Source organism: Eublepharis macularius, chromosome 6 (assembly GCF_028583425.1).
Source record: "Eublepharis macularius isolate TG4126 chromosome 6, MPM_Emac_v1.0, whole genome shotgun sequence".
NCBI lineage: Eukaryota > Metazoa > Chordata > Lepidosauria > Squamata > Eublepharidae > Eublepharis > Eublepharis macularius.
Window position 1 is genome coordinate 13,805,900 of NC_072795.1, and position 22,482 is coordinate 13,828,381.

The 22,482-nt window shown below is 45.3% G+C and overlaps 1 protein-coding gene across 1 annotated transcript in view; it reads left to right on the plus strand.

Annotated features, from left to right (window-relative positions):
• Positions 1-2,804: 2,804 nt before the first annotated feature.
• The window catches only part of KNG1 (kininogen 1), a 33,179-nt gene continuing 13,501 nt past the window's right edge, over positions 2,805-22,482 (plus strand). Inside the window, exons 1-5 of the mRNA XM_054984265.1 lie at positions 2,805-3,159; positions 10,467-10,583; positions 13,692-13,776; positions 20,564-20,736; positions 21,579-21,686. Of these exons, the coding sequence (XP_054840240.1) occupies positions 2,971-3,159; positions 10,467-10,583; positions 13,692-13,776; positions 20,564-20,736; positions 21,579-21,686 (672 nt within the window). The 5' untranslated portion in view covers positions 2,805-2,970. The remainder of the gene's footprint in view (positions 3,160-10,466; positions 10,584-13,691; positions 13,777-20,563; positions 20,737-21,578; positions 21,687-22,482) is intronic.

The following is a 22,482-nucleotide window of genomic DNA, read 5'->3' on the forward strand; positions in this document are numbered from 1 at the left end:
CTTTACTTATTTCTGGACAACAATGCTTTCGCTGTGTAATTGTTTATGTTTTGGCTTGTCTTTTGTGAATACATGGAGCCGCTTTTTATGAAATCAGACCATTGGCCTATTAAGGACCATCTACTCAGATTGGCAGCAACTCTCCAGGGCCTCAGGCAGAGGTTTTTCACATCGATCCCTGGAGAAGCCAGGGATTGAACCTGAGATCTTCTGCATGCAAAGCAGAGGCTCTTCCACTGAGCCACAGCCCTCCTCTGCAATGCCGACTGCAATGCAGTCCCCATGTTCCATTCCAAAAAGGTCTTACTTCCTTACTCAGGAACGATTTCCTTTAGCTCAAAGCCTCCGAGAGTATTAATTTTAAAAACACTGAATGGTTAACAGTGCTATGTTAACCCCAGTGTCAACATAAGGTAGCTATGGTGGCATTTAAAAGAAAGTGTTGGCTGTGCCAATTCCTTAGACGTGCACTCGAGGTTGCCAGGGGCCCCAGGGGTCCGAGTAAGGGTGCAGGGGTCTGGGGAGTAAAGGACAGCAGGGTGCTCAACTCCCAAGTGTGGGCATAGCACATGTACACTCCAGCGCTCTCCCATCGCACCAGAAAATGACATTATTTTCCGGAGTTGGAAAATGAGTGCAGAGGAGGAGTGTGCCAAAGTGGAACTCAGTAAAACCTGCCTCCAGAGAGGCACAGAGCTTGACTTCAAGGTGTACTGCGATTCCTCAGAGTCCATCCATTGACAACTGGAATTATGCCTTCCAAGTTATACCAAAACACACATCAACCTGACAACATGGTGGAATCATAGCTCATCTGCACACCACAAAGACTGCACATCTTTTCCTCACAAAAAAGGGTTTTTAAAAGATTCCAACCAATCAGCTCCCTGAAAAGCTGGGACCACAAAGGATGAGAGAATAGTGGGCTGATAACGACGACCTCCCTTTAGAATGTACAAATAACGGCGATTGTGCCACATTTCTCTAGTGAGGAACCGCCCTTAGATAGGGCATCTTCGGAGCAGCCTGCCCTTGCATTCACTCAAGAGAATCCATTCTTCTTGCCCAAATTTGAAAGATAGTCTCTTCTACAAAATCAGGAGAGATGACCCCACATTGTGAAGGACAAGCCAGACCACCTTCAGAGTAAGGTGAACAGCATTCGCCTCATCAAGAATGGTGAGAGAAAATGTAAGAAAGGGGGAGAAAACAAATTCACGTAAGGCAGATGAGGAGTTAAGCAGCAGAATTACTAAGGGAGTCTATAAAGCCCTCTAGCATTCCCATGCCAAGTGCAGCTTAGATTGTACTAAGAGAAAATCAGTTCCCAGGATTCTATAGCTAATTCATGGGATGTTCACTTCAATTCGGACCACTAGCACACTGCAGTGGAGTTAGTGTCTCTTTAAGGAAGCACTCATTTACCGGAATGAAGCTCAGCAGTGGATCCCTGAAGAGGAATCCCATCCAGGAAAAGCTACTGACTGTGGGTGGAAATACACATTACTAAGTACCTAGAGGGACGCTTAAGTGAACCTCATTTCACGTGTCCTCCTCTAACTTTCCATACACTCGCACAGTCGCACTTCAATTTGCTCCACGTGAATACATTCATGCATTCGATATCAGCTTCTCCTCAACTGCTAAAAGCATCTCTGTTTCCCCTACATCCATTCACTGAAATGCAGATCTTGACCCTTTCTCACATCTTAAAGAAATGCAAATTGGCAATTCAAAGGAGCCTACAGTACTTGTTCTCGCGGCAAAAACAGAGCTGAATTGGCGCTTTGACCTCCAGAATCACTTGCAGATGTGATCATACAAAGGGAGCTCCCATTAAAGCAGCATTCATGTGAGCCTGGAAAGAACAACTTGCATGTGAATTGAGGACCACACACACAATCTTGCACTTGAGCGTCCTTAGGTACTTAGTTATGTGTGTTTCTACCCTGTATCACTTGCTGCTGGGCATCATATCAGTGAATATCTGAATCCACACAACCGATGGCACAACAGATTGGAATGGTTCTTCTGCTATATTCAGTAATGCATGGACCAGTCCAAGTTCCAAACGTAGGGGGGAGATAGGGTTGCATCTTGCATGCCCATTAGTGCAACTGTGGAAGAAGCAGCCTTTGAAAGGATGAACCAGGTTAGCATTCCTTCCGGAAGTTTTCTGTTGGCACTCTCAAATTTGTCGAGATCTTTTCTACTATAAGCAGCTTATTTTGTGTTCCTTTGAACCTTCTCGCAGAAGTCTTACATTTTTGCTCCAGTTTTGTGAGGGTTTAAAAACCTACTGTTTTTGGAAAAGCACAGAACTGCCACAAGCATTAAGAAAGAGCAGGGCTGTTAGCCCAATTGTTATTATGGTGCAAGATTCCAGCACACAATCTTGCTTGTGTTTCCAACAGAATTCAGAAAATCCCAACTCTCACTTTTTAAAAAGTACATTCTTCTAGTCCTCATTTTTATGGTTTAAAAAAGGGTAGAATGATTACAATAGTGCAATATTCAGTGATGTGTAGATCCTACCACACAAGGACTTTATTTGGGAATTTTTAAAACGGCAGACTGTACAATTTCTCAGTTTAAGCAGAGGGAATTTTGAAACCAGGAACGTGGGACATTCAGCAAAATCCTTATCAGGGCTGGAAATTCTGATCCTAACATCCAGAAGTTTATCTGACTTGCTGGTGAACCTTGGACAACCTTGGTGTCATAATATGTAGGCAAAAAAAAAATCGAATGTTTGGATGAACCCAAAAGCTTGTTTGCAGTGTCAACAGCATATAGAACAAGAGCCCACCTAGCCGTACTGCCCCTAGGTTTTTTGCTTTATTTCCTTTTAGAACAAGAACAGGCTGTTTAGTCTCTGCCAGCCAAAAATATATATTTTTTCTGATTAGAAGAGTCCTTTCTCCTACTCCCCTTCTCCCCAGATTTCATAAGGATCTTCTTTGTCCAGTTATGGAGTTCTTCATTCTTCTGGTCCTCAGTTTCTACTCTTGTCAAGCCACTCCTCTTCCAACCCAAGAGGTGGACTGCAATGACCCCAAAGTCTTCAAGGCCGTGGATCTAGCGCTGCAGAAGTTTAATGGAGAAAGGACACAGGGCAATCAGTTTGCTCTTGTTGTGGTCACCGAAGCTAGGAGAACAGTAAGTAAACTTTACAATCGCAGCAGCCGCCAAATAATCAGGGGGTGCAAAGCAGATTAAGGTCTAGAATTGTGCTGGACAATTTTGTGTGTGTGTGGAGCAGAACATTTTGTGCAGTGAACTGTTGCTTCTCTTTCACAGTTCTCTCTCCTTCTCTCTTTTATATTGAAAAAGATACAATCAGGCTAAAACTAAATGAGCTTCGAAGCAAATCTGGTGAGCAAATATTTCCAGTGCACAAGTAATTCCCATGGCAGAATGTGCTTACGGAATATTCCCAAGGTGTTTGTTGACAGGGGGGGCAGGAATTACAAACAGATTGCATTCAAAAAGTGATCAGTCTGAGAGCCAAGCTACAAGTGACGAACTACACTTGCCTGGCAAGTGAACAGACTCACGTGTATTCCTCCCTGTTCACTTGCGCTCCACTTGATCACTACGTGGAGGGAAAGTGAACAGGGAGGAATACACGTGAGTCTGTTCACTTGCCAGGCAAGTGTAATTCGTCACTTGTAGCTTGGCTCTGTGGTGAAACAACCCTGGTTGTGATTTTTGCCGGGCTTTTAGTCCGGTTCCAAGATCCTCCCCATTTTTTTCTCCACAGAATATCTGTGTGGTAGAACAGATGCCCTCAGACAACATTTTCTACCATGCAGAATGAGGACAGTACTTAGTTGTCCCAGAGCTCAAGGCAATAGTCCTAAAGGCGGACTTCACTTCTTCAGTTTATTCCAAATATTTCCTTGCACAAATAGGATTTTCTCTCCGCTGCCACCAACAGATCATTAGAGGTCCTGCAGTCTGACAACAACACCCACCCATCCCAGAGCAGACTATCTGTTCCAATCCAAATTCAAAATGTCTTCTCCTATTCTTTATCCAGCTTGGGAATAGAGAAACATTAGAAATTTCACACCTGAGATATTATCAGAACTAAGCAGGCTTTCCTCGCCTTCTGCCAAGATTATCATATCCTCCCCTGCCATTTGCTTAGGATGTTAAGGTCCCTGTCAGGCTATAAGTGACAGGATATGGGTGACAGGGATCTGTCTACCCATATCCTGTCAGGTCCCTGTCAGGATATGTTAAGGTCCCTGTCAGGATATGGGTGACAGGGATCTACATAGGATTACTCAGAAGCAAGAGAGCATCTAAGCAGTACACTTTCCTTGACAGGAATAGAAACTTGAAGAAAGCACATCTCTAAATACCCAATTATTACCCCCTCCCAACGAAATCACAGGTTTGCGCGGGAAACATTCTGGGAATTTCTTCCAGGGTTTATACATCAGCCTAGACAGGACAAAAGGCATAAGATTAAACTGTAATGTTTCAGACAGTGCAAGGTCGCTTCTGGGAGCTTCAAAGGATGGAGATAAGCCAGCTGTGTTCTCAGGATGCTTGTGAAACAAAAGTGATGGTTAAGGCATTTACAAAGTGACATTAAGGTACAGCATTAGCAATGGTTCAGTATTAGCATTGGCATGGATGGGGCTCAGACATGACAGTCCCCAAGTCTTGCCCTCCTAGATCCAGCTAACCATCCAGGAAGGTCAACATTCTGTTTCCATCAGTGGTCAGCTAGTCATCGCAATGAAAGTCCTCAAGCAAGGCACAATGGCAATGCTTTCATCTGATGCTTGTCCCCAACATCTGTTATTCAGATGTAAACAACTTCCGTATATGGAGTTTCCATTCCATTTTCGTCGCCATTGATAGAACAAAGGTTGCCAGGTCTCCTTGCCCTTCCAGCAGGAGGGGGGCCCCGGCAGTCACCTTTTGTTTGCTCCTTGCATGTGCTCCTGCATCTGCACAATGATGTTACTTCCAGGCAGTGATGTCATAGCACAAGCGTGGAAACATGCATGTGCTTCACAGTGGGCTGATTTGGACTCAAATCCTGCTGTTCTCCTGCAGACCAACACAGCTACCCACCTAAAACTAGCCAATCAAGAATCATTCTAACAATTTAACAATCCTCATCTCTGACAATTTTTTTTTGTAAAACACACATACACACACAGAGTTTGGCTCATCACTAGTACTTATCATCACATCTTTGGATACTGAATCCCCCAACCACTGTGTAAATTCATTTTTAATTTTTTTATTATTTTTATTTTACTTCATTTATACCTCACCTTTCTGCCCAACGGGGACCCACAGTGGTTTATATCATTCTCCTTTTCTCCATTTTTCCTCACAACAACGCTGTGAGGTAAGTTAGGCTGAGAGTATGCGACAGGCTCAAGATCACCCAGCGAGCTTCCATGGGTCACTCAGATTCTAGTGCATCACTCTAGCCAGTATGCTACATTTCTTATTTTCAGTCCTGAAACTACAGCCAAACAGCTTCCTTGGGTAACCACCCCAATTAGGGTTGCTAGCTGGCCTCTTCACTCCAACCGGGCCAAAGGGGGGGGGTGCACATTGCAACATTACCTCCTGGTTGCATGCGAAAGTGGTATCACAAGTACACTCTAGGAATTTTCCAGTCCACAGAGATTTGGAGAATTTCTAGAGTGTCATACAACATCCCTTCCAGGTCCAACCAGAAGTGATGTTGCAAAGATGCTACAGGACGGAGCATTTTTGTTCCCATTGGAGCAAAGAGTGGTGGTGGGGTCTGGGAACTGGGGCCAGATGATCACTCACCATGGAGAGCAAGCTGGTACGCTTCCCCCCAGTTCTGGGATTGTGAGAGAAATAATGGAATGTCCCTTTTCTATCATCTTGACCTTTTATTATAACTCTGTGGGGATGCAGCCCTCCAAACCATGGCTTCCAATTTAACTTTATCAAAAAGAGTCCAGTAGCACCTTTAAGACTAACCAATTTTATTGTAGCATAAGCTTTCGAGAATCAAGTTCTCTTCGTCACATGCCTGATAATTTGCATCACCCTTAACACTACAGAAATGCTTAAATTATCCAGATTTCTTGGGTTGCTACTGCAGCCGTATCTCACTGGATAAATCCGAAGTGTTCAGTCCTCTTCTGCAAGCTGTGCCTATATATATATATATATATATCTTGAATTTATTTCATTGCACCAGCAGCATTGCTGTCCTGCCTGCACTCAAGTGGATTGCTCGAACACCTCTATAACTGATGGGCCAATTAACAGTCCCTCTCAATAGACTCCCAGAACTAGGCATGACAAAGACAGCCACGATGGTTGTTGTGGATTTTCTGGGCTGTATAGCTGTGGTCTTGGCATTGTAGTTCCTGACATTTCGCCAGCAGTTGTGGCTGGCATCTTCAGAGGTGTAGCACCAAAAGATTTTGGTGCTACACCTCTGAAGATGCCAGCCACAGCTGCTGGCGAAATGCAAGGAACTACAATGCCAAGACCACGGCAATACAGCCCGGAAAACCCACAACAACCATCGTTCTCCGGCTGTGAAAGCCTTCCACAATACAAAGACAGCCACGTTTGCTTGTCCGCGTGTCTGCCCCATTCATGTCTAAATGAAGGAGTGGAGGTGTGTCTGAAAAGGTCTACTGTGATATTCCCCAATTCAGAATGATTATATTACCATACAACTCTTCCTTGTCTTTCCTTATATATTTAAAGGCTTTTAAGAAGGGGAAATCAAAATAATTAGCTATACATACATGCTCATATTTTGCAATGCAATAAGCAAAACATGATCCCGCATTAAATTTATATCAGAGCAAGATTCAGAGGCGAAGTGTCCTCTTTCTAGCTGTAGGCTTTAGTAAGATTCAGCTGATAACTGGTCTTTTCTAGCAAGCCTTATATCTTTTTTTTAATTAAAGTTTTTAAAAAAGAAAAATAGCAGCTGACAGACAAACAATAAAACTAAAAGGGGGGGGGGGAGAAAACTATACAAACTAAAAAGAGGCTTCTGATATTCTCTACGACAAATATGTGTCATTACAACATTTTCTCTTACTCTTTTTTACAAAACAAAAGCTCTCTCTTTTTTTATTGACCAAATTTCTTATTCACAAACTGCAACGGGCTGAATATAAAGTTGGCAGGCTCGTGTGGCCATTTTCTCTTTTTTGGATTACTGCTTATATTCAACATGGGATTTGCAGTCTGTCCATTTTTCTACTTGTGAAAAAGAAAGAGAGGAAAAAAAAGAACTTATTTAACTACTTGAACTATACTTTGGAGCAATACTTACCTTCAATACGGTCTATTAGAAGCCGGTTGTTAGACCCTGTAAAAAAAATTAATAACAGATATTATTTTTTATACTGTGAAGATGGTATATACTGGTAAATTAATAACAGATGTTATTTTTATAGTGTATAGTGTATAGTGAAGATGGTGTATAGATTTGCACATAAATTGTAATTTGCACTTGTAGCACTTGCACTTTTGGTGTAGTGGTGAAGAACGGCAGGGCTCTAATCTGGAGAACCGGGTTTGATTCTCCATTCCTCCACTTGAAGCCAGCTGTGTGACCTTAGGTCAGTCACAGTTCTCTCAGAGCTCTCTCAGCCCCACCCACCTCACAGGGTGATTGTTGTGGAGATAATAATGACATACTTTGTAAACCGCTCTGAGTGGGTGTTAAGTTGTCCTGAAGGGCAGTATATAAAGCAAATGTTATTATTATTGTTTTGCTTATATAAACCATATATAAGCCATATTGGTGTGAGAGCCAGTTTGGTGTAGTGGTTAAGAGCGCAGGACTCCACTTGAAACCAGCTGGGTGACCTTGGGTCAGTCACGGCTCTCTGGAGCTCTCTCAGCCCCACCCACCTCTCAGGGTGTTTTGTTGTGGGGATAGTAATGGCATACTTTGTAAACTGCTCTGAGTGGGCATTAAGTTGTCTGGAAGGGTGGTATATAAATCAAATGTTGTTGTCGTCGTCGTTATTATATATTTTGATGCATTGAGGAAGTCTCTAGTGGACGTCTATCCTGTTGTTGTTTTTCCAAATTACTTATTTGTCATACTCACTTATCATCAAACCTTTATTACTTGTCTCATGCAAAAAGTCTATAAGATCAACAAGCCGTTACTTCCCTCAGAAGGATTTACATGATAGTGCCAGAATGGAGTACGTGGGAGGTGGGATCGCTTCAGTACCCACTGCCTGTTCTCAAAGGTCCCACAGTTTTCAAGAAGACTCTGGGTCCTGCCCTAATAGGTTCAAGCTGAGTTCAAGAAAGAATGCTGACCCTAAGAACTATTCAAAAGGCATCTGGAATACCTAAAGAAAAGAATCGTCAAAATATTGACTGCCAAAGACTTCTGGGAAAGCTGCCAGCTTTGCTTGCGCATTTTCTTGTTCTAGCGCTTTAATGAAGATCCCAAATCAGTGGCTCAGGCAGGGCCGACGCACCCATTGAGGCAGGTCCGGCCCCTGCCTCGAGTGCTGAGGTACCAGAGGGGGCGCCGGAGGGGGCGCTGGAGGCATGGGCGTGCCCCACGGAGCTGGTGGGCGGCAGCGCTGGCGGCTGAGTGGGAGAGATGGGAAGCCACTCCCGGCTGCCTGCTGTGCCTGGCCAGCAGCTGCTGCAGCCTGCCAGCCCTCCCCCCTCCCCACGCCACCGCTGCCAACACACACCCCTGGCTGGGTGCAGCAGGCGTCTGGGGCAGCGTGCGGAAGAACAGAGCAGGAGGGCTGGGAGGATGCACGTGCACCTCCCCAGCTACCTGCTGCGCCCAACTGGGAGCGTGGGCAGCCTCCACGCGCCATCCCAGACACCCACTGCACTAATGGGGCCGGCTTGCTGTGTGATGACGTCACATGCAGTGACGTCATCATGCAGCCTGGGGCATGCGTGCACGTAGGGGCAGCCTTGGGTGCCAGAAACCCTGGCGCCGCCCCAGGGCTCAGGAGGTCAGAAATTTGTAATGAGAAAAGAGTTTCTAGCACAGAAAGGTTTCAGGGCCCTGCTTATTTAGACCAGTGGGGAATAGGCCTCATTTGAAGTATTTTAAAATACCTTGCAGAATACTGAGGGCTGCCAACAGCCTGGAGGGGAAAAAATGCCTTGTCCCCATGGTGCAGAGTGGTAAGCTGCAGTACTGCAGCCCAAGCTGTGCTCATGATGACCTGAGTTCGATCCTGGCGGAAGCCAGGTTCAGGTAACCATCTCAAGGTTGACCCAGCCTTCCATCCTTCCGAGGTGGGTAAAATGAGTACCCAGTTTCCTGGGGGTAAAGCATAGATGACTGGGGAAAGCAATGGCAAACCACCCCGTAACAAAAGTCTGCCAAGAAAACATTGTGATGCAACGTCTCCCCATGGGTCAGTTATGACTCTGTGCAGGCGTAGGGGACTTTTACCTTTAATAGAGGCTTAATAGGAGGATGTTTACCAGGTGATGTTACATACCCCTGCCATGAAAAAGTTCAACTGCCCATTTCAACACATTTAGCATCTACTGAAGGGGCAGGCTCTACACAACCTTAATTACCAGGGTTGCCATCCTTCAGGTGGGGCCTGGGGATCTCCAGGAATTACAACTGATCTCCAGACTACAGAGTTCAGCTCCTCTGGAGGACATGGCTGCTTTGGAGGATGGGTTGTATGGCGTTATACTCCCTCCTCTCCTCAAGCCCCTCTCACCCCCAAACCTCCAGGAATTTCCTAACTCAGAATCGGCAACCTTATTAATTATACTATGAAAAAAATCCCTTTGAAATCCTTTCCTCCTATGGCAATCTGTTGTGGCATCTCTACCTTTGGAAACGGAGCTTTGGGTGGCCAACTGCCAGGAGGAGGAAAAATGTCTTCCCTTTAAGAAATAATTAACGTGTGAAGCTTTTTATGGCATGGAGATGATGATGATAACAGTGGGCTTATATACTGCTTTTTCAAAAAGATTAGTGCCTCACCCAGAGTGGTGAACAAGTTAGTGTTACTATTATCCCCACAATACAGCCAGGGAGCTGAGGCTGAGCGGCTTACCCAAGGCCACCTACTGAGCTCATGGAAGTAGTGGGTGTCGAACCGGCAGAGTGCTGACTTGCAAGCCAATCACTGGACCAATGTCACTTGGTAAATATCACCCAACTAAACATCTATTAAAGGGACAGGACAGTTTTCTCCAGGCAGTTGGCAACCCTACTATTTTGTCACCCCCACGCAAGAAGCATCCATCACCAAAGGCCTCCTGCCCTGGAGACCAGGTCCAAGTTTGACACAGGCTTAGGAACTGATGCCAGTCACGTCTCATGCTGCCGGTGGCTGAAACTGAACCGAGCCCCCACGGCACACCAGTGCCCTCCTCCACTGCAAACAGTCGCTCAGGTGTCGTGGCCACTGTATGGCTCTGCTAAGAAAGTAAGGTCACTGACGTAACATTTCTTCCAGGCAGGTCCCAGAACAAGTTTCTTCGCTGATGTAAAGTACAAGCTAAGGGAGACCATTTGTGCTGTCGGAGGAGGCATTCCCTGGCAAAACTGCAAGTTCAAAGACCTCTTGGAGGCAGTAAGTATCTAATCCTCCTCTTCAAAATTTATGACTATATGCAGACTGGATAGAGAGATGTACCTAATGTTCCCAGCCCTGCTCCAGAAAATGCTGGGACATTTGGCGGTGGGGGGGGGGATGGAATTTTGGGGGGATATTTGGGGGGGGGTAGCTCTAAGCAGCCCTGACTGTAGAATTCCAACCTTCCACTGTGCCAGATGGGTTGGTGGAAAAACTTAAGAACAGCATGTGGTGAAAAAACATGCACACTGGCACCATATGCATCTACATTTTTCTCCTCCCTTCCAAAATCTCAGGGTGAGTCATACAGTTCTCTCATTCTCCTGAAAACAACTTAGAGGAGCTAGGCCAGTGCTGGTACCCAGCAGGAGATTGCAGGGGGTGTCTAACTGGCATTGTATCAGTGCTGCAATGTTACTTCCAGGGTGAACCAGAAATGATGTTGTTGTGGTGTTCTAGGATTCACCAAAAACTCTGTGGTTTAACCACAGAGTTTGGGGTCAGTTCTAGAACATCATGCCAATGCCATTTCTGGTTCGCACCAGAAGTGACATTGAGATATCCACACAATGCCAAATCTCCCTCTCCATTTTCCCCTTGCCACCCTATCTAGTTGCAGCAGGAGGTCCTACAACAACAATAGGGTAGATTCGGCTAAAATATGGAGATTAGCCCATGGTTCATGGCTGAGTGGGAAAACGAACACAGCTCCCCCAGTTCTGGTCTGACATACTAACCACTACATCACACTGGCTTGAAGATGTAGATCCCCACCACACTTGATGCAGGGATACCAAGTGTAAAATTACATTGAATGTGCACAGATACCACTTGCTATGCCCATCACCTTTTTCATGCATGTGCTACTTATATCTCTGTGTTAGTTCTCACTTTACTCATATGCAGCAGCGTGGGATACCAACCTACATGCATGCAGCGCTGCACATATGGAGAAAGATACATAATTGGTTTATACGTGCAATGCCTTTATTGCCCAGACAAATCCAATGGCTGATTTAGAGTGCAAGAAGGTTTACTGTTGGCAAATCCAGACACTTCCATTTCCTTGTGAATTTCTTCTTTAGACTGATCGATACATTCATTATTTGCTCCGTATCAAACTTGTCCATGCACTGTTTCCAACAGCTAAGCAAGACTGTCGGTGCTCCAGAAAAGCAACTTATACGTGTATCATTTTCTGAATTACGATTTAAAGCCGTTCCCCATTCAACATTAATCCGTTTTTTAACAAAGCCTCCAAGAAGGGATTAAATCAGCTATTTCTAAACCCCATGTCTAGCCATGATCAGTTATATGATACATTCCCTTTGCTTTCGTTTCAACTGATTTTTCAACATTAGATTAATCCCTCGAGTAAACAGCCTCTGGTCTTATGTTTCCATAAAAGAATCCTAGCTGGATCCCTTCTGGATAAAAACAAGCTGTAAAAAGGTTGTTTCAAAAGAAATCCTTGGCTAGCTCAGTGCTAAACTAGATTAGCCCTAATACCAGAGGTTATTTTCTTTATTACTCATTCATTTACACTATTTATAATCTAAACTCTCTGCTTGAAAGCCGCTGAGAGGGTTTACGCACTTTGAGAGCCCAAAACACAGCCTAAAGCATTTTAGAATAAAAGACTGATAAAAGAGTGCAAAACCCAATTAAAAGCAAATGACAACCACAGCAACAGTAAACAAACTGCACTGACTGACTGGCTGCTCATGATGCCATCAAGACACACACACACACACACACACACACCAATCTCCAGCGCAGTTTTAAAAATTAATAAGATAAAAAATTAATAAGATAATCAGGGTGATTGTTGTGAGGATAACGGCCATTTTCACGGCCACGCACCCGGAAGATTGTGCAAAACGTACAGCATAAAAGCGTCTTCCTAGCACGATTTCCCAGCACGATTCCCTTTAATGGCCCTTTTTCGGACATCATAGGGCCATTAACAGGGATCATGCTAGGAAATTGCGCTAAGAAGACGCTTCATGCCGTGAGTTTGCGTGATCTCCCAGAGCGCGTGTGAAAACGGCCAATGATAACACACTTTGTGAACTGTTCTGAGTGGGCATTGTCCTGAAGGGCGTTATATAAATCAAATGTTGTTGTTGTTGTTGTTATGAAGTAGCAAATAAATAGGTAAACCTGCCTCCAGGATTGGCAAAGATACCTATTTTATTTATTTACTTTATTTCATTTATATCTCCACCTCCCCAATGGGAAACCAAAGCAACTTAAATCATTCTCCCCTCCTTTATTTTTTCCTCACAACAACCCTGTGAGGTAGGTTAGGCTGAGAGTGTGTGACTGCGTCATAACAGAATGGGGATTCAAACCTGGGTCTTCCCAATCCTAGTCCAACAGCCAAACCACTACACCACACCGGATCTCTAAGCATCTACTGAGGGGCCCCAGGTCACATTCCGCTGCTTCCCTCTCCTATTGAGACGAGACAATTGCCCCTCTGATGGAGTCACAATGGGCAGCAGAAGGGAGCCATGAAGCAGGGTGAAAAAAGAGCAGGGTCCCAAAATGGGGGAAGAGGAGGAAGTGGGCTGAAAAATGCAGGCAGGAAAGAAGAAAAAGAGGCTGTGATGGGGGCTCCATAAACACCCTGTGCCCAACGGCCCACAAATATCTCCAGCTGTCTCCAGGATAAACATTCATAGGGCACATCTAAGAATCAGAAAGATAGACAGCCCGAGTGAAGCACAGTGATAGCAGCTACACTGAGAAGTAACCCAGCATGTGGTTCACCGGCATGCACATCTGACTTTTCAATTGCTAAGCCAGGAGGAAGCTGGCCTCACCTGCTGGCTCAGGAACTGGCTGAGAGATCTCTGTTTTTATATAGTTCTTCTTTTTATGTTGCACCTGCCCTAAAGGGATGTAGAGGTATGGCCTGTAGAAGCATGTCTACTTTTTCCTATTTACTCATGAGGCATAGCCTGATCATTAAAACTTAGTGTTAGTAACTTCGAGCAGAGTAACTTGGGGTTACAAATGCAAGTTCAAGATAGATATTTACGTGAAGCTGATAAATGCAACATATTGACTTTGTATTTTCTCCCCCCTTTGGCGTTGTAGGGTTCAGGCGAGTGTGATGCTCATATTTACATTGATGACTTACTCAACTTTTCCAACGTTTCACAGGATTGCAGAATTATCCCAGGTATGTAAAGTTTCTACTTAGCCTCTGTGACAAACTGCACTTTTTTAAAGCCTGGAAGTGCTGTACAAACAGCTGAAGGTCTGTTAAGGGTTAATCCCTCACAGACACAGACAGGCTATTCCATGGAATCTGATCCAGTAGCATGAGCTGGAAAGAGGAGGGGGCTTTTTTCAGCCCTAGCTGAGAGGAATCAAGTGTGAAGAGTTGGGAGACGGAGTCCTAACTGAAAGCGGTTTAATGCCAACAAGAGAACTGGGGAAAAGTTGGCAAGGAGGTTTGGAAAGTAGATGCAGACTCCCAAACGGGCCAAAGGAAGGGGATAGATCTTCTAAGGAGAGGAGACTTTCCCTACCCGGTCAAACACGGAGGTACCTCTGGAGAATGAAGAGATCCTTGGTCGGGTGTGGTTGGAAACTGCATGTGGAGACCTTCAGATTTAGTTAACGAATGAAGGAAAGCACTAGTGTGCGGAGAGAGGGGGTTGGGGTACTAGAAAGTGGGTACTGACATTCTTAAACCCCAAAGAGAACAGGAATTCTAAAAGAAAGTGTACTAGAGTGTTTGGGGGAAACGCGGGGACAAAAGCCTCTAAACATAAGAATTTAAGTATCTGTGAAAACCGTAAGAACGACTTTTACCTCAGAGATATTTAGGCTGAATTACCTCAGAAATTTTCAACACCTGGTTTCACCTGATCTTTCCTTTCTTAAATAAAACAGTTATTTTTGAATTTTAAAAATGCCTTGGGTACCATTTCTGCTGTTTAAGAGGGAAAGGGGTGGGGGCGTCATAGCCTCCTATTGACAGACTGAAGAGAGCGCCGCTTTAGAATTTGGGATCTCATTCCCCTGGTGGGGGCAGGGGATCCCCCGTTTTCATGCCCCACCCCCCCCACCACTCACCTGGCCAGTGGGGGAGAAGGACATGGGAATGGGCCTCCCAGGCTCAGCGTAATGATGTCACTCCGAGGAATGACATCATTGCGCTGCCCCGAAAGCACTTGTGCACGCTTTGCAGCAGGCCAATCTAGGCCTCAAACGGGCCAAATTGTTCCTGTTTGAGGCCCGAATTGGCCCATTGCAAAGTGCATGCATGCTCCTATAACCACATGATGACATCATTGCATGGGTGCAGGGCTTCACACTTTGTGCGCGTGGGTGAAGCATGCTGGGGCCTAAAGAAAGATAAATGCCAGCCTCCCGCCAGAATGTAAGGTGCTCTGGCAACCCCAGTGAGAATAGCCGCTGTAGTTAATGTGAGCCCCCTGGCTCAATAACTGGCATGGAAGTTCAAAGACTGACTTTGTGATGTCTTGTCCAATGAGGTCACGGTAAAACTGGAATTGAGAAGAGGGTCATTTACAGCCTAGAACCCTCAGAATGGGCTGAACATATCTGTGAGAATTAGGATTGCCAGCCTCCAGGTAGTGGCTGGAGATCTCCTGGAATTACAACTGGTCTCCAGGCCACAGAGATCAGTTCACCTGGAGAAAATGGCTACTTTGGGGGGTGGACTCTATGGAATTATGCCATGCTAAGGACTTTTCCCTCCCCAAACCCCACTTTCTCCTGGTTTCTCCAGGTTTTGCCCCCCAGATCTCCAGGAATTTCCCAACTTGGAGCTGGCAACCCTAGTGAGAATTTTAAATGATTCATAATGAATTTGTATGCGTGTGTGTGATCATTAGATAACATGGTAGTAGTTTCAGCCTGCCATTTCCCCACCTATAGTGAGAATTTACCCCACACCCAATTTCCCATCCCCGAGAAACTGAGGAGCAGGAGTAAAAAGGGCCTACACACAGCGATGCTCTAGGGATTTCCCCTAGTTTTTATGGAGGCAGCCAAGATCCTCATCCGGAAGTGTTATCACATCCTCCCCAGGCCATTTGGCGAGGCAGTATTGGGAACTGTATTATATAGCAGTTTGACACTAGCCGTAAATTTGCTGACCATACGCATTCTCAGATAATACCTCAGAAAACACTCTCAGTAGTGACCTCAGTACCGGACTTTGGGACAGAAGTCCATGATCCTGGTGGCCACCTTGACTCAGTAGGGAGACCCCCAAATGCAAGTTATAGCAAGCGCTGGGTGAGTTCCACCCAGTTCTCCTCCCTCTTTATTCTTTCACTTCCTTGCCCCGATACATTGTTGGAATTATAGTTCCAAGAATGTTAAGTCCAGAGTCTAAAAATCTGCCTCACTGAACGTTCTTCATTCCAACCATGATCGTTTTAAAAAGACTGCTTGTGCAAATACATTACGGCAGATCTAGCCGCTTCTCCATGATCACTTGGAGGTCCTCAGGTAGGCAATACAAGGGACACATGAAGCTATCTTATACTGAGTCAGACCACTGCTCTACCAAAGTCAGTATTGCCTAATCTGACTGGCAGCAGCTCTCTAGAGTCTTATGTCACCTATTACCTGGTCCTAATGCTTGAAGATGCCAAGGATTGAATCTGGGACCTTCTGGAGGCTAAACAGATGCTCAAACACAGACGACCATGATCACTTTGGACTCGGATTGCCCACTATTCACTAAGAGGCATGTTTAAGACCTCCATGGGCTCTACCAGAGAGCCAGTTTGGTGCAGTGATTAAGAGCAGCAGGACTCTAATCTGGAGGACCAGGTTTGATTCCCCCACTCCTCCACTTGAAGCCAGCTGGGTGGCCTTGGGTCAGTCACAGCTCTCTCAGCCCCACCTACCTCACAGGGTGATTATTGTTGTGGGGATAATAACAACACACTTTGTAAACCACTCTAAGTGCAGCATTAAGATGTTTTTAAGGGCGGTATATAAACCAAATGTTATCATTCGAATGTTATTATTACCCAGAATGCACTACTTTGTGAGAAAACTTGGAAGCCATAAGGCTGGTCAGAAGTACAGCTAAAGAAATGGAGACCAAGAAAGCTGAGCCAAACACTAACCACAGGAGCTTCCTTGGGCCAAATCCTGTGGCCCAAAGAGGGTTGCCAGCAGCGCCTTGTCAAAGATTTTGAGGTCAGTGCCTCAAAAGGAGGGTAAAGTTTGGGGATGGCGCGATCTTCTGTGTGACACTCTAGGAATACCTTTATCGCTACAGTAAAGACTATAGAAGGGTAAACATGGGCATGATCTGAATTACGATTTCAAAAAAACCCCGATTTTGGCATTTGCGCCATCATGACTCAGCTAATTGGTTCCATCCATGGCAACCGATCCAGCAGTCGGGGGTTTGCTTGTTCGGGACTTGATCGGCTATATTGGTTTCTGTTCGGAATTGCAGACACTCTGGCGTCAGTAATTTATTCCCGGGGCAACGGAGCCAGGGGAATGAGCTGTGTTTGCCCTCCTTCTGTCGCCCTCGAAACACGAATGGAAGCCCAGCTTTCCTTGATTAGCAGGCTTCCTTCCAACCACGGAGCAGCAACCCAGGGGAGGGAGGGGGAAGGGGGTGTTCTGAAGCCATGGGCACAAAGGAAAGGCAAAAGGCAGCGCGGGAGGCTGGGAGGCCGCCTGCGCCGTTCATCTTTCCCCAGGACAAGGGGTGCGCGGTGTCCCTGTAGTCCCTGGCCCATGGCTGCTGCGCTCGCCCAGGGGTGTGTGGTGGCGGCGGTGCGGGGCTGGCTGTTGGCAGCATGGGACGCGCACCTCCCCCCCCCGGCACCCCCTCCGGTGCCCCCTCCGGCCCGGCGGCACCCGCGGCCCCTGCCTCATCACCTAAATGGTGGCACCGGCCCTGACCTTTTGCCACCCCTAGGAGGCCGGCCAGAAGGCTCATCCTCAACCATATGCCTGGTGAAACATCTCTGTCTTACAGGCCTAGTGAAAAGATAATAAATCTTGTTGAGCCTGGATCTCAACAGACAGGGAGTTCCATCGAGTTGGTGCCAGGACCAAAAAGGCCCTGGCTCTGGTTGAGGCCAGGCTAGCCTTCCTCACCTTTCCTCGACCTTGACAAGATTTAAGCAAGAGCAAAGTCATGGAAAGCAACCTTACTCTGATGTCACTTTCTGAACCCATGTCTGAAAAAGGGAATTCTGAGCTCTGACACTTGAAAGCTTATACTCTGAAAATTTTGTTGGCCCCCAAGGGCCCACTGGACTCAAATCCTGCAGTGCCCTATCATATCCCCATCTAATATTGTTTGCAGTACAGATAGACACAGATCAAAGGTGGGGAGCACTTCTCAAGGTGCATCAGACATGCAGGTCTGTCTGCAGAACATGGTCCATTTATGGTGCACTCAACCTGGAGCTGCCCCTGGAAAACCACAAAACCCATTGAAGTAGTGCTGTACTAGGCAATGCCAAGCAAGCAGATTATGAGGAAACGGCAGGGCTGGGAAGCATCCTAGTTAATTTCCAATCCCCACCCTACCAACAGAAAGTCTCTGTACCACATATGTGAGGCAAGGGTGACACCTAGTTGTTGCTGACTTGAAATAAGAGCTGTGTGAGCTTCACAGGGAAATTCTGGATCTTGCTTGTGAAAGAGGAAATCTAAAATTATATGCATTGCACCGGACATGTTAACTATACATTACTGGGAAACACAACTCAGATTCTAGAGCTAGGGGGGAGAGGGGTTTCTCATGGTATCTTAGGATAGATACAACTACAAAAAACCTTTCCACACACCTGTCATATGGTGTTTTATATATGCGTTTCATATAGAGATTGGATGAATTCCACCGTTTTACCTGTTATATTGTTGAGCGGATTTCAAAATGTGTTGAACAACTCATGAATGTTGCAGCCCCCGGGCACCATGTGAAGTCCAAGCCCAGAGATGGTGTGTTTAAATGCTATGAGAGACTGTGAGGTTCCTGCCATCGTATCTTCTACCTGGAGTAACTCTGCTTAGCATTTCACTGTTTGAAATGGGTTAGTTGACCAGTTTTCCGGTTAGTTGACCAGTTTCTATGAGAGTCTGGAGGGTCACTGCCAGGCTTTAGAATTCACTCCCTCAAAGTATCCTCATTTGTTTTGCATCAAGCATTTGGTAAAACCAGTTACAGCAGAGAGCTTAAGGGGATTTTAATAACCAGTTTCCCTTTGTTAGAAATGTACTGCTATCCCCAATGCAACATTAGTGGGTTTTTTCGTATTTTATTCTTATTAAACTTTTTTTTTGCTTTCTGAATGCTTTGTACTCATTTTATTCTTTATTGTTTGTAATAAAGTAAAAAGTATGATAAGCCTTAGTTTTGTCATTTTAGCTTCTAGGAAGAATTCAGGCTTGAGAGTATTATGTCAATACAATGATGTCGCTTCTAGTTTTGCCCTGGAAGTGACATCATGCCTTTGCTCCAACTGTGATTTTCTGCACACAAACACATCCCACTGCCCTACAGAGCAGTGGCAGGCATTGAGAGTTGCTGCCAGGAGCTATACCGCTATAGCAGGAGACTTGGCAGCCCTTGATACCAAGGAAACTGACTTGCACTAGCAGTACTGCCCCTTCTGTAATACTGGGGTGTTTGGAGCAAAGACACACTGCACAGCCCTTTACTTCCAAAAGGCCATAGCCTTTGAGATTGCATTGTCAACTGCAGCATCTTAAGCTCTGCATGCGTGCATCCGTCCGTCCATCCGTCCTTCTCAAGGTCATCCAATGAGTAAGGATTTGAACCTGAGTTCCCTGGTCATTGTTTGACACTTTAACCACTATACTGTACCAGCTGTCTTTGGGTTGTTTACCTAACTGGTTCACTGCATTGGGCAGTGCGACTATGTTAGTGTTGCCAGCTCTGGCTTGAGAAATTCCTGGGATATTTGATAGCAATGCATGGGGAGGGAAGAGTTTGGGGAGGGGAGGGATGTGATATCCTGTCCCTAGATGTCACATTCTGTAATGCCACGTGTCAGCTCCTACAACTCCTCTCTTTCCTATGAATTCACTTCCTTTCACCAATTTTTAAATATACATTTCCCACCTCATATCACTCCCTTTCACCACCTTTTTCTCCTACTTAAATCACTTGTAGGCGTCTGTAGGTCATACAACCCAGCACATAGTTGTGCTGATAAAAGTAGCAGTATCTAGTTAGATTCCACTCAAGCTGGGGGGGGGGACTCCCAACCCCCTACCCCACCCCAGGGTTCTCAAGGAGAAATATACACTTTGAAAGTCCATAGGACAACACCAGCCAATAGCATTCCTAACCAGCCTCTCGCCTTTAGTATCTTTACAGGTGGCAATCAATCAGTTTCTGCTGTGGTATACTATAGAGTCAAATTGCCCTTGTTGAAAATGGTCACATGGCCGGTGGCCCCGCCCCCTGATCTCCAGACAGAGAGGAGTTTAGATTGCCCCCCCCACCGTGCCGCATGGCATGGAGGGCAATCTAAACTCCCCTCTATCTGGAGATCGGGGGGCGGGGCCACCAGCCATGTGACCATTTTCAAGAGGTTCCGGAACACCCTTCCATTGCATTCCAGCTGAAAAAAAGCCCTGGACTGTGGAATACGATAAAGCCCACCTTCCAAAGCTGTCATTTCTTCCAAGAGAACTGTAGTCTGGAGGACACTTTAGGTGGGTAGTTGTATTGGTCTGCAGTAGAACAGTAAGATTTTAGTCCAGTGGCACCTTAGAGACCAACAAGATTTTTAGGGTGTAAGCTTTTGAGTCAGAGTTCTCTTCTTCAGGCACTGAAAATCTTGTTGGTCTCCAAGATCCCTCTGGACTCAAATCCTGTTGTAGTCTGAAGATAAATTGCAATTGTGGGAGAAATCCAGCCCCCACCTTGAGATTGCTGAACCCAGCATTTTCTGTATCATTTCATTGTTTTTCAGCTGAAGGTAAGGTGACTGCTTCACATGCTTCTTGTACTGGTTGCTGGACCCCTATCGCCAACAACAGTTTGGACATCCTGCCCTTTGTGAGACACACCATACGGCAATTTAACAACCAAAATAACCACCCTGCCTTGTTTGAAGTTTTGGAAATAATCCAAGCCCATAGGCAGGTTTGTATGACGTAATACATCATAACAACCATCCACCTTTTACAAAATAAAATTTTCCAGACACGTTTATGATCATGTCTGCCATAGGCTATTGTCCTGAAAGAGAGGGAGAGGAAGAAGGCACATTCATTCATTCCCAATAGTAAAAATTAAAAATTTCCCAGCCATTTGGGGGAAGTCTCTAAAGACCACTGTGTTACCATCCAATCACCTTGGCTATAATGGGTCCCAACTCCCAATGGTCATTCAGAAATTCAATTAATTCCTGTTTTCATTCAGAAGAAAAGAGGAAATAAAGGGCCTCACTAGTCAGAGAGAGATAAAAACAAAGCCAAGACCAACATTGCAGGGAAAAAAGGGGGGGGGGATATTACTCAGCGAAAAAATTACCTACAAATTTTGCCACATAGGCATCTTCGGGGGAATTTGTTAGTCTTTCAATTTTCCTTCAACAGACATACAAGATCAGCAGCCATTCAGGTTCCAGTTGTCATTACCTGCCTGTGTCGCATCGCGTGAAAGACCCGGAAGACACCATCTTCTTGCACGAAATCGCGCCAGGAAGACACTGTTGTTATCTGGGAGTTTTGTGCAAAATCGCATCAAACTCCCGGATAACAGCATCTTCCTGCAACAATTTTTCACAAGAAGACAGTGTCTTTCGAGTCTTTCACACGATGTTCCACAGGCAGGTAAGATGTGTGGAAATGGCCCATATTGACATTCAATGGATAGGAATTTGGGTAAAATACAAACCTTGTCATTGAGGGCAATTTTATTTAATTTGTTTTTTTTCTCCTCAACCCGTACTTAAGACAACCTCACCTAAATGTTTTTTCCAGGTAGTAGCTGGATGGAATTATGCTTATGAATATTTAATAAAAGAGACAAATTGCTCGAGGGATGAATTCCCAGATTTGACTCCAGCATGCAAACGTATCCCTGAAGCTGTAAGTGACCATCTTTGAATACATTACTATTGCAACATTACCATCACAGAAGTCAGGTGTTTCTCTGATTATGTATAACTTTATTAGAATAATAAGTGTGTTCTTAGATGTTTGCTGAAGTGGGCCTAGCCCCAAATATATTACTCTGCTGATAGTGCTATTAATTTTGAAAGTCTTTGGAACTCTTGATTATGTTTAGCAATAGTGGAATAAGCCAAGTCACCAGTGCTCCCATTTTAGAGACTAGAAACAACCAAGACAGACAGTGACTTGGCCAAAGCTACATGACAAAGAGTCTCCCTACACGAGACACCTCGGCGTGTGTTCATCAAGTGTAGAGAGACACAATGTTAGCTGGGAAGGGTAGTTTAAAAAGACAGAGCCAATGGAGATTGCTCCTCAGAGGGTTTGTTAATTTCCTCTTGGTCTCCCTTGGCTCTGTAAATTTCAGTCTGAAACTGTATGGGATTGCACCCAAAGGGCAGAAAGGAATGGAAATGTCTGCAGCCTTTGACACAGTAGACCATACCATCCTGTTGAGGCGTCTAGAGACAGAAGTGGGCATCAAAGGATGTGCCTCATTTTTCATGGGATGGACTCAAAGGATTGCTGTCAGAGATCAGCTATCTCCGGAATGGAAGTTATCTTGCACGGTCCCGCAGGGAGCAATCTTATCTCCCATGTTATTCAACCTCTATTTAAAGCCTTTAGGAGAACTCATTCACAGCTATGGAGTTGGATGTCACCAATATGCAGATGACACCCAACTCTATATCTTGCTATCCAGGTCCCCTCA